At 51.7% G+C, this 12027-nt stretch overlaps 2 protein-coding genes and 1 long non-coding RNA gene across 7 annotated transcripts in view; 2 read left to right on the top strand and 1 right to left on the bottom strand.

Moving 5' to 3' along the window:
• Positions 1-1114, bottom strand: part of DNAJA3 (DnaJ heat shock protein family (Hsp40) member A3) — a 31208-nt gene extending 30094 nt beyond the window's left edge. For both annotated transcript variants that reach the window (XM_086376000.1, XM_086375999.1), the window contains exon 1: positions 890-1114. In XM_086376000.1, the coding sequence (XP_086232126.1) occupies positions 890-1100 (211 nt within the window). In that variant the 5' untranslated portion in view covers positions 1101-1114. The remainder of the gene's footprint in view (positions 1-889) is intronic.
• Positions 1115-1163: 49 nt separating this feature from the next.
• Positions 1164-1912, top strand: LOC147345506 (uncharacterized). The gene is made up of 2 exons (XR_015154837.1): positions 1164-1309; positions 1708-1912. It is a non-coding gene; the product is annotated as an uncharacterized LOC147345506 (long non-coding RNA).
• Positions 1913-9782: 7870 nt separating this feature from the next.
• Positions 9783-12027, top strand: part of CORO7 (coronin 7) — a 52848-nt gene continuing 50603 nt past the window's right edge. For all 4 annotated transcript variants that reach the window (XR_015154835.1, XR_015154836.1, XM_086375994.1 and 1 more), the window contains exon 1: positions 9783-9922. Coding sequence is in view for 2 of the 4 variants with exons in the window: in XM_086375994.1 (XP_086232120.1) it covers positions 9863-9922 (60 nt within the window). In the remaining 2 variants the exon portion in view is untranslated. The remainder of the gene's footprint in view (positions 9923-12027) is intronic.

The following is a 12027-nucleotide window of genomic DNA, read 5'->3' on the forward strand; positions in this document are numbered from 1 at the left end:
CAATCCATGCCTCATACATAGAAAGTGCTTAGTAAATATTAGTTTGCATTTTTATTGTAATAAGCAACACACTGTGCTCAGTCCCTAAAGTGTCCGACTCTTCCCGACTCCAAGGACTGTAGCCCGCAAGGCTCTGCCCATGGAATTTCCCAGGTACCAATAATGGAGTGGGGTGCCATGTCCTTCTCCATGGGATCTCCCCGACCCAGGGATAGAACCTGCATCTTCTGCACTGGCAGGCCAGATTCTCTTCCGCACTGAGCCACCAGGGAAGCCCAATAACCAACATAAAGACCTCTAAAAAACAGTGTGCCCTTCGATCTACACCATGTGGCAGAAGAGACTAAGCTCTGAAAGAACAATTCTAGGTTCGAGACAACTCTCCTTATTTAACTTTATGAGCTTGGGCGGGTCAACTCTGCTAGAACCTCAGTTTCCCATTCTTTAAAATGGGGATGATTATCCCCACCTTGTAGGGCTGTTACCATCAAGAGAGACCAGGTACACAGTGCCCACGGAGCCAAAGAGCCGGTGCTCACCGAATGGCAGTTACCTCTGCCCCGCCGCTACAGGCTAGGAAGTAGAGGGATGAGAAAGGAATTGGGCAGGGGAGCACTAGATGGCGGGAAAGAGGCCTCCAGAAATATTGCCAGAGAGGTGAAGGTTCACGGCCTCGGAGCGTTTCGTCCCCTCCGCTCGAGGCTCCACGCAGCTCTTCCTCCTTCGCCGCTTCTGAGCAGCCATTTGGGCCTCTCTGCCTCCTGCCGGCCCACCTCCCCAAAGCGGTTCCGCAAGTAGGTCAGAAGACACACTCCATCCCGCTACCCTCGTGGCTGGAGCGAAGAGAGTCACTCCTTTACAGGCCTTGGGCGCTAGAGCCTACCCTCACCTGTGAAGCTGACACCCCGTCTCAATGTCAGCAGCGCCCCGGGACCGCGACCTCCCAGGGAAGGCGGGAAGGCGGTGACGCTCAAATTGCGGCCCAGCGACGCCCCCACCACGCCCCCCATGGGCGGCCGGGCCCCGCTCCCCGCTGCAGCCGGCAGCCGCGGGGTCCCCACAGCCACCAGCAACCAGCGTGTGGAGTACCGCGCCGCCATCTTGGCCCGGGGACACTGCGCCTGCGCCACCCGGCTCAAGGCGGCCTCACGAGGACGACGCACGCGCGCGGAGCCGGCGCTCCCGGGGGCGGGGCCTGCTGCGGGCACTCTAGCGGGGAGGGGGAGGGGAAAAAAAAAAAAAAAAACTACTAGCGTTGCGCGTGCGCTTCCGCACCCAGTGCGCTTTCTCGGTTGCCGACGCCGAAAAGGTATTTACTCTAAAACGTGCTAATTGGTAACTTGGCTTAAGAAGACCCTTCATTCTGTGCTGGACGATCAATACTTCACCTTATCTGTGTAAAGACGTGGTTGAATGTAGCCGAATGTAACGGGTCTGAGGGGCCTGGCCGGGGCGCGTGGCGGGGGGGGGCGGGGGGGCGGGGGGGGGCGGGGGGGGGGGGCGGGGGGGGCGGGGGGGGGGGCGGGGAGGGAACCGGACTACAAGTCCCGGCGTGCAATGCGGCCTTACATCCCACAGATCCCAGCATGCCGTGCGGCTTCCTTTTTCTTGACCCTGAGTCTCAGGTTTTCTAGCTGAGGCTTATTCACTCGTGTGCGCAAGCGGTTACCTTGGTTAACCTATTTCCCTATTTAACCTATTTAATAGGTTAACCTATTTCCAGGCTCCACGCTCACTCTTCCTCTGGCTGATTCACCACGAAAAGGACAGATCGCTCGGCTTTCTGCTAAGCGTTATTTGTCTTCTCCAAACCTGTGGTAAACTTGTCGATCGCGGACTGTGAGCCGAGCTACCCAAAAACGAGTTTAATAAACGTTGTGGGTACCTACACGGTGCCACGCGCGTTCTAGAACGTCGAGGATACAGTGATGACTGACACACCATCCCTGCTTTGGAGGAGCACACAGTGAGGCGAGAGGCATCTTAACCACTGAGATAACGTGGTCGGTGCTATCGAAGGTATAAACAGTGTTACAGGCACACAGGCGAGGGGGTTTCTCCGACAGATTGGTGTCAGGGAAGGCATCTAAGAGGCAACATTTGAGTTGGACTTTGGTGAAAACTGCGCCAGGTTGGAGTGGAGGGGAAGAGTGTTCTAAGTAGCAAGAACTTCAAAAGCAGATGCGAAAGTACTTGCCCTGTACGCGCTAGCTAAACTTGGGATATATGACTGGAGATGAGTCTAGAAAGAAGAACCTGGCCTGGTTAGTCCTGCAGAGGGGTTTCCGCTTTCACACTCCCACCACCACCACCCCTAACAATAGAAAGGAACCTGAGGACTCCTGGATGGATCTAAGGTGATGTGTGCTCCTTGCCCCTCTCCCATTACACATGATTTTTGTGTATGTGGTTATTAATCTGGGGAAATATCCATAGCTTTCATCAGTCAAATTCTCCACAGGCTCTAAGATTGAAAGAAGGTTAAAAACCACTGGTCCAGTGAAGAACGGTTAGGAGGCTGCTGTAAACTGCAAGGAATACTTGAGAGTTTGGGCTAGGGAATTCAGAGAACTGAGGTGAGCAAGGGATATCATAGAGAAACAGGAAAAGATTGACATGGGATGGGAAGTGGGTATAAGTTTGTTTGATATATTCAACAAATATTTAAATGTCTCCAGCATAGTGCTTTTGGGCTTCCCTGCTGGCCCAGGTGATAAAGAATGCAATTGGGGAGACCTGGGTTCAATCCCTTGGTTGGGAAGATCCCCTGGAGAATGGTGCGGCAACCCATTCTAGTATTCTCGTCTGGAGAATTCCCATGGGCAGAGAAGCCTGGCAGGCTACAGTCCTTGGGGTTGCAAAGAGTCAGACACGACTGAGCGACTAAGCACAGCACAGCATAGTGCTTTAAGAGTGTGGGCTCTGGAGTCAGACTGCCTGGGACCGAATCCCAGCTCTGCCAGTTAACAGTTGTGTATCCTTGACAATTTACTTTACCTCTCTGTGCCCATTTCCTTTTTCTTAAAATGGGCATAGTAGTACCAGGGCGTAGTGATACCTCAAGGGATCATCTGAGGAGAGAGTGAGATAATCCGTGTGAAGCCTTCATACTGTATTTGGCATGTAGTAGGTGCTCAGTATGTGCTGAGGCTCTGTGCTAAGCACTGGGACACCAGAGAAAACGCTGATAGTTACTTGCCCACAGGGATTCCAAAACCTAAGGGGAGGCGGGAGGGTGCTGGTTGAGAGAAGTACAGCTTTGAGGAATAAAAGTTGAGAACAAGAGCCAAAGAGATTTTCATTTACCACCTCAGAGTAAGTTAGGAATGAGGGCTCACTAGTATGAAAACTTTGTCAGCCTTGTAACCCTCATTTTTTGGTATTTTAGTCCCCCTCCTCCATCTATTTCCCCGTAGTGATTAACAGCGAAGATCCTCCATACAGAAAGTGGGTACGTATTCTTGTTTTAGTGGGTAGCTGGAAGGCTATTTGTCAGAGAGCCTATATCTCTTATGAAGCAGAGAGCCCCAGGGTAGTGGAGTGGGTGAGGGTGGATACTAAAGGAGGGAAGAAAGGCCCTCAACACAACACAGAAAGCCTCTGGCAAAATTCCCTGGTGAGGGGACTTCCCTGTGGTCCAGTGGTTAAGACTCCACCTTCCAATGCAGGGGACATGGGTTCAATCCCTGGTCGGGAACTAAGATCCCAGACGCCACGGGGCAGCTATACCCGCATGCCTCAACTAGGGGCAACTATACCTGCATGCCTCAACTAGAGACACAGCTGGAAAAAAAAAAAAAAAGACTCCCTGGAGAGAATAGCCTAGGCCTGCTCCTGGTTTCTCTCACTGCTGATCACCATAGAAAAATAGGAGATGATACAATTACTAAATGTGAGTATGGTACAAAGCTTGGGAAGTCTCCACAGAAGTGGTCCTTGGTTTGTGCTTCCTGAATCAGCCTGAGTCATGGTTGTTTGGAGACAATGAATATGCTCTTTTTATGTTCTTTAAGCAGTGGTCATGCCAAACTAAAAATCCTGGGAAAGGAGCGGTTTGGGGGAAAAAGATAATGAAGTGGTTTTTGTTTTTTTTTTTCTTTTGGCTACGCTGGGTCTTCACTGCAGTGTTTGGGTTTTGTTGGTGCAGAGCACAGGCGTTAGGCACGTGAACTCAGTGGTTTTGGCTTGCTGGCTGTAGGGTGTGCGGGCTTCAGTAGTTGCGGCACAAGGGCTCATTAGTTGTGGCTCTTGGGCCCTGGAGCATACAGGCTTCAGTAGTTGTGATGCACTGGCTTAGTGGCTCCGCAGCAGGTGGAATCTTCCCAGACCAGGGATCAAACCCCTGTCTCCTGCATTGGCAGGCAGGTTCCCATCCCCTGTGCCACCAGCGAAGTCTGATAATGAATTATCTTTATTTGGACGTAACCACCTTGAGATATCTACGGGACCAACTTCAGGCAGTCTCTTTCCGGTTCACAAAGAACTTCCTCATGTTTTCCCTCCTGATACAATCACAGCCCTCTAGGTTAAGTAGGGCAGAGGCTAGCCCCATTTTTACGAATGGACCCTCTCCCCAGCGTCCTGCAAAACAACACCAAACTAAGCCCTGAAAAGTGGAAAGACTTCTCCAACGACACACAGCTTGTGGGTCAGTGAACCAAGATCTTCTAACAGTCAAACCAGAGCTCTTTCCTTTAAACCATGTGCCTTCATAGATTATGATCAATAGTTCCCAGTCATACAGCTCTGGATGGCTTACAGAGCACTTCCTCATGCAGAATTTCATTTGCTTTTCACAGCGAAAGGAAGCAGGGCTAATATTTACTACCACCCTCACCTACAGACTATTTCAGTGCCATACAAGTCTTTCAGCTGTGATGAAACGCAAACAGATCCTCCCCAGGCTTGTGATTAAAAAACTGGGATGAGCACACAGGACACAGCTACCCACACTGTCGGGCAGAATATGTCCTGGGTCTGCTTCCTCCACCACTTCCCCCCAACTCCCGCTGCCCCCCTTTCCAGTCTAAAGCCAAAAACTTGAGCTTTAAGGAGAAACAAACGTTTTGCAAGAGGCAGACAAGTTGCGCAAGCCTCTCCCCATCTTCACTTCTCATTTTACTATTCCACTGGGCCCTCTCCGGCTCCCCCAAGTTGAGGAGGTCTGTGAGCGCTAGCAGGGAATTGAAGCATGGTCCACCAGGACATGCCGGACTGAAGGCCAAGGGAGACCAGAGGGTCTACCCTATGATTTCCAGTGGACACTGGCCACCTGAGGTACAAGGGACCTCCCAAGTCCTTGGCTCTGTGATGGAGTGGCTGGTCCTTCTCCACTGTGAGTGAGGAGCCCTTCCAGGGAGGGCAGAAGGGCCTAAGCCTTCAAGGGCAATACAAGCCAGCTCACCATTTCTCTAGTAGTGTTTTCTTTCCTCCCCAAGAGTGTGTGTGTGTTAGTTGCTTTGTCATGTCTGACTTTATGATCCCGTGGACTGTAGCCCACCAGGTTCCTCTGTCCGTGAGGATTCTCCAGGCAAGCATACTGGAATGGGGTACCAATCCCTTCTCCAGGGTATCTTCCAGACCCAGAAATTGAACCCGGGTCTCCTGCATTGCAGGCAGATTCTTTAACCATCTAAGCTACCAGGGGAGCCCAAGAGAGTCTGGGACAATTCCAAGGAAGTGTGGAGTGTCGGGCCCAGATGTTCCCAGGCCTGACCTCTGCAATGGGTGTTGTTCCCTGCAGCAGGAGATGAACTGTGTCCTTGCCTGGCTCACCCAGGTACTTCCAATGGGACTTTCGTGGTAATGATTTCCTTAAAAGCCCTTTAAACCACAAGTGACTCCAGCTCCCAGCTGAATACCCTTCTGCCCAAACTAGGCTTAAACTTCAGCAGTGTTTTACAAACCTGAAAAATGAAAGGAACTTTTTTTTTTTTTAATACTTATTTAATTTGGCTCTGTGGGGTCTTAGCTGCAGCACCAGGGATCTTCTTCATGTCACGGAGCTTCTTTCGTTGTGGCTCATGGACTCTCTAGTTGTGACCTGTGGGCTTAGTTGTCCCGTGGTATGTGGGATCTTCGTTCCCCAACCAGGGATTGATCCCATGTCCCCCTGCATTGCAAGGTGGATTTTTATTTATCATTTTCTTTTAATTATAGGGGGGTGGTTCCCTATGCCGTGTAGCCCGCCATGCTCCTCTGTCAATGGAACTCTCCAGGCAAGAATACTGGAGTGGGTTGCCATTCCCTTCTCCAGGGGATCTTCTCAACCAAGAGATTGAACCTGGGTCTCCCACATTGTGGCCAGATTCTTTATGGTCTGAGCCACCAGGGAAGCCCTGCAAGGTGGATTTTTAACCATTGGACCACCAGGGAAGTCCCTGAAAGGAACTCTTAAATGGAATAAAAAGGTGAGGTGGGGGGATCACAGATGCTGAGAACTCTGGATCCCCCAGTGATTAGCAGACTCCAAAGTGCAAAACATCACCTTAGAACATGACAGACTTTTCTATGGAAATGTCCTTTAGTTGTGAATTATCGCCACAAAAGTTAAAGTGTGTGTTTCTATTCAAATATTCGGGGACTTCCCTGGTGGTCCAGTGGTTAAGACTGTGGGCTTCCATTGCAGGGGGCATGGTTTCGATCCCTGGTCGTGGAACTAAGATTCCCCCATGCTGCATGGTGTGGCCAAAAATAAATATACATAACTTGCAAAAAATCAGAACAAATCACTAGATGTAGTAAGACTCCTGAACCCCAAGACTACGTGGGTACACCTCCATAAACAAGAAAATAACAACACAAGCTACACTGTCATGTTTTTCTCCATTTTTGAAATGTATTTTCTTGCTTAATAGTTCTTTTCCTGTGTTGACATAACTACACATGCCTTTCTATGCCAGCTCTTGAAATGAACATGGCTTATGCATAAAAAAATGTTTTCAATGTATATTTTAATAAACAGTCATTTCAGGGGCAGATAACTAGATCTAAATAATTTGCTGTTGGCACTGCAGCTGGCCTCATCTCTCCCTCTCTCGCAAAAATTCTACTTTACGGAAACCATTGACCTTGCTGAAGATTAAGGGAACACCATGTCAGATACTTCTTTTCTTTAGCATCATAGTATAAAATAAAGATGCATCCTAAGGCTCTTTAATGCTTTTGTGTGTGTGTGTGGTTTCTTTTTGCTTGTCCCTTTTCTTTCTGCTGATGTCTCTTCCTGTGGTTACATGAAGCACTTCTGATTTTTCCAGAATGAGGACTTCACTACAACTGGACTCCCAAATTCTTGTTCATTATTACTCTTGGAAATAGGACCTGTGAAATTGACATCATCTTGCCATGCACCTAGCTAACCAGACATCCTCCCTTTGTTGAAATTTGATCCATATTTTGATAGACTGCCTTTGAGGGTGGAGAGGTGTCTTCCAGTGTCCTTATAAGCAAACAGAGAGGTTGGGATTCTAGGATTGCAGAGACAAAGCTAGTAATTCTAGCCCTAGGGGGCTAGAAAGAATCCTGCAGGCTGTGAGTTGAGTTTTGCAATCCATGAAGAAATGTATTCTGCTCAAGTCTGCAGCAGTCTTCCAGGTCTGAACTCTCTACTAGAATCACTCTCTCCAGCCAGAATGGACCTGGCTACATGTGGGATGGTCACTCTCTGGGCCTTGATGATGTCCCTCTGGCCCTTCCCTCTCCCCTGCTATGGCACTCAAGTTGGTCACTATGGCAATCGAAAAGTTGACATTGTTCTAGTTTTTTTCCACCAGCCCCTAGTTTGTAGCAAGAGTTACATGACCCAGCACAGCCAGGGTCAGAACTTTAACCCCTAGAGGTAACAAATGGACATGATTAGTCACTCTGCTGTGTCTGACTCTTTGCCACCCCATGGACTGCAGCACACCAAGTTTCCCTGTCCTTTACTATTTCCTGGAGTTGCTCAAACTCATATCTATTGAGTCGGTGATGCCATCCAACCATCTCATCCTCTTTTGCCCTCTTCTCCTCCTGTCCTCAATCTCTCCCAGCATCAGGGTCTTTTCCAGTGAGTTGGCTCTTTGCATCAGGTGGCCAGAGTATTGGAGTGTCAGCTTCAGCATCAGTCCTTCCAATGAATATTCAGGATTGATTTCCTTTAGGATTGACTGGTTAGATCTCCTTGCTGTCCAGTGGGCTCTCAAGAGTCTTCCCTAGCATCACAGTTTGAAAGCATCAAATGGACATTCCATGGGCTAAATTTGGTCTGCAGATATGGGGACCTTACACCAAAGGAAATAAGCCAGTCACAGAAGGATAAATGGTGTAGTATTCACTTAGATTTGGTATCTAAAGTAGTCAAATTCATAGAAACAGGAAGCAGAATGATGGTTACTAGGGGTTGGGGAAAAGGGGAAATGGGGAGCTGTTGTCTAATGGCTATAGTTCCAGTGTTGCATGAAAAAGTTTAACACTCCTGAACTGTATAGGTAAAAATGTTATATTTTTTTTTTTGCCACAATTTTTTATAAAAAGCACAAGCGATGTCTGCAATAATTGAACACCACAACCAACCAACTGAAGATTGCACTAATGGTTCCTTTTGCAAAGCTGCTGGAATTCCACTGTCTGAAGAGTATGTCGTGGGAAAGCTACACTTCAGTGGCTGCCAGCCTGCTCAAAATTCAAAATCCCAGCTCAGTCAACTTAACCTGACAGTCTATGGAGATCAAAGTTCCCTCGTAACTCAGTAATGGCCTCTGAGTGGTCACAGTTTACCTGTGAGAACTGAAAAAAAGAACTTGCATTTTAGGGATCCATGCATGCTCGTCGCCAGGCCGAGCTTTCAGAATGACCCTCTAGGCATCCTGCCTCAGCTGAAGCTGTTGTCTGCAGCCGGCTGCGGAAAGCGAGTTTTCACAGCAGCTGGCCACTGCGACTGATCATTCGTCTTCCTCAGATCAAAGTCCCCTTTCCAGACACGCCTGAGCAGGTGTTCTGTCTGGTATCAAGCAGAAAGCCTATTCTGGAATTACAGAGTCAATTTTCAAAGCGAAGAGAAAGGCTTGTGGAATGAATGACCCCAGGTTTGTTCGGTAACTAAACAAAAAGCGCTGGTTGGGCAAATTGGCCATTCAAGGGATTCTCCATAGCTCTTATCTACTGCCGTTTCAGCTTATCTGTGATTGATTGATTGCCTACCAGGAGTCTTGGCCCACAGCGCCCAAGGCCTGCTGCCAAGACTTGCCCTTATAAGGGATGCTGAAGGCTCCATTACCCCCTCCTACGGAGCCCACCTGACCTAAGCAGGGTGGGTGAGAAGTGGAGCCTTTAGGTCCCACCGGCAGGGATTTGCATCAGATACGGGCTCTCCTCTGCTGCCATTCATTATCCCTGTGACTCGGTGCCAGCGGCGCCTGAGAGCGTTCCCTGTCTCCGAAATGGAGCTAGTTTATTTCTGCTTTCCCTCCTCCCGGAGAAGGGCGTGCCCCGAACCCTGGAAAGCCTCCCGGGGACAAACCCTGCCCACGAAATCGCAGCCGTGGTCCAGGGTCCTGCACGCCCAACCCGGCCGGGGGCGGACAGCTCGCCGCACGTGACCTCTCGGTCCGCGACTCCCACCCTCCGGCATTGGGGCGTGGCCTCGAGGGGCGGTCGAGCGGCGATTGGCCGGAAGGTGGGGCCTGCGCCGTGCGCGCGGAGGGAGAGGGGGATGGGGGTGTGGCCCGACAGGCCGGAGAGGGCTGCGATTGGCTTGGGGGAGTGGCCACGGGCGGCAGGCGGCGGGTGGGGCCGGAGGCGGCGGGAGTCCCGGCTGCGAGCCGTGCACCTGAGAGCCGACGCCCGTGTCCCCGAAGCTGCACCCGCCGCTGTCCCCGCCGCCATGAACCGCTTCAAGGTGTCCAAGTTCCGGCACACGGAGGCTCGGCAGCCCCGCCGCGAGGTAAGCCCGGCTTCCGTAGCCCCTTGCCCGGCGGCAACCCTTCCCCCGCCCCTGGCCCAGCGCGGGGACCCCCCCACCCCGAGCCCGCCTGCCCCAGGGGCGCCCCCTTAAGGCCCGGGTCAGGCGTCCAGGCCGCCCTGTGGCCGCGCGGCGGTCAGAGCCTGGAGCTCCTGGGACACTGGGCTCTCGTTGAGCACCGAGGTCCTGCCTCGCAACGGGACCCCCGAGGCGGCGCCGCCCGCCCGGTGGGGCCGAGGCCTGAGGCCTACGAGGCTGCCTGCCTTCCCGGCTTCCGGTCGGCCTCGCCTGGGAGCCACAGCGCCTCCTCCCCGCCTCCTCGATCGCCCCTGCCCGGGGCTGGGGTGCGAGAGAGATGCTCCTCTCTGTCCTGGCCTTGGAGAGTCCGGGTGTGTCACTGGAGAGGGGGAGCTCCTCGACCAGAGACGCGCGCCTCCCTTGGGTTTCCGCCGGCGTTTCCTCTCGCGGCTGGCTTGAGCTCTTCCCCTACTCAGGGTGATGCTGCCAAAGCCTGGGTGGGGCGTGGGAAGCCGAAGCAGGTGGAGGCCAGAGAAAGAGCTGAATCAGGTGGCGGGGGCGTCCCCAGGGCCCCCCGGAAAGGCAGGAGGCCTGATGAGGGATGTGCTTCAGAGTCGATGCCAGCCCCGGTCTGCAGTGAAACATTATTTGGAAGGCCTGGGAGTGTCTTCCAATAATGAAGAGGAGAAACTGACCTCTGGTGACCCCATCAGAGGCCATCTCACCTCAGGACAACCTGAAGCAGAAGCCTGGTTCTGATCTTCCGGACAGTGTTTCCGGGGCACGTCCCACGTGCCGTGTGCAGCTGCTGGAACCACAGTGGTGAACACAACAGCAATTTCCTCCCTCTCTGGTGCTTACAGGCTCAGGAGAGAGACAGACAGCAAGCATGAAGGCAGGCAAGGGCAGTGTAAGTTTTAATAAGTGCACTGGAGAACACACACGGTGGCGCTGGGATTAAGATGGAGATGGACCTAGAGGTGGAATTAACCTCAGTAGGGTAGTCCAGGACGTCAGCTGGGAGGAGGTGACATTTAAGCTAAGGCAGGAAGGGTGAGAAGCAGCTGGGCACTCGGGAAGAGTGGGGTGAGAAGGAGCCAGGTGGAGGAAGGAAAGTGGGGCAGGGTGGTTGGAGGGCAGTGAGAGGGAAGCATGATGTCAGATTAGTGCAGAGTGGGCCTGCAGAGCCCGAGAGCCCCAGGAAGAAGCTGGGTTTTCTTTTGAGTGCAGCGGGAGCCATCGAAGGGTTGAAGGGGTGGTGGCGGAGAGGTTCTCACATTTGCATTTAAGACCGTTGCTCGGTGTAGTCAGTATGCTTGGAGAGGTCTAGAGTGGACTTGAGGGACTCAAGTGGACTTGTTCCTGGTGGACTTCAATCCAGAAAGGCAAGCAGGCAGGTGTGGAACTAGAGATAGCAGAGAGAGCTTAACACGGTTTACATGTTAGGGAGATGGGAAGACAGGTGGTCTGTTCTCTTTGTCAGAACTATTGTATTTCCTGTCACTGTATTTGTACAGTAAACACGAGTCCAGAGGGAAGAATAATAGTGGATGATAACATCCTACCCCAGAAGGTGAACATTGAAATAGAAACTAGGGTGGTGGAGGTGGTTTCCGGGACACTGTCAATGGGTGGGCTGGGACATGTGGGTGCTCGATGATCGTCAGGGATCCTGTGAGGTGCTGATAGAAGAAACATTGGGACCTCGCTGAGCTCAGTCTTAGAAAAAGAGTTGCTCTGTTCTTCTCCTGGGGGTGTTAACATTATTGTCTATTCGTGGGGGTGCATCGTTCACCTGACTATAGGACTTCGTGGAAAGGCCTTGACTGTCCCCTTTCTGAGCTTGTGTATTTTCTCCCTCCGGGGCTTGGAGGAGACTTGTACTTGGTGGAGACCTTCAGTAATGCCGTTGAGGAAGTTGAGTCTATCTATCTTAGATGCTCACTTCTCCTTTCTCTTCTCTCTCCCTTTTAACAGAGTCAGTCCCCACCCCCAGCCAACACACACACTGCCCAGTTAGCCCCTTAACTTCGTTCAGCCTGAGCTTCCTTCTGACATTTTCCTGCCCC

This window comes from Bos grunniens, chromosome 25, assembly GCF_055505025.1.
Source record: "Bos grunniens cultivar Pamir isolate PY7600 chromosome 25, Bosgru_T2T1.0, whole genome shotgun sequence".
Lineage (NCBI taxonomy): Eukaryota > Metazoa > Chordata > Mammalia > Artiodactyla > Bovidae > Bos > Bos grunniens.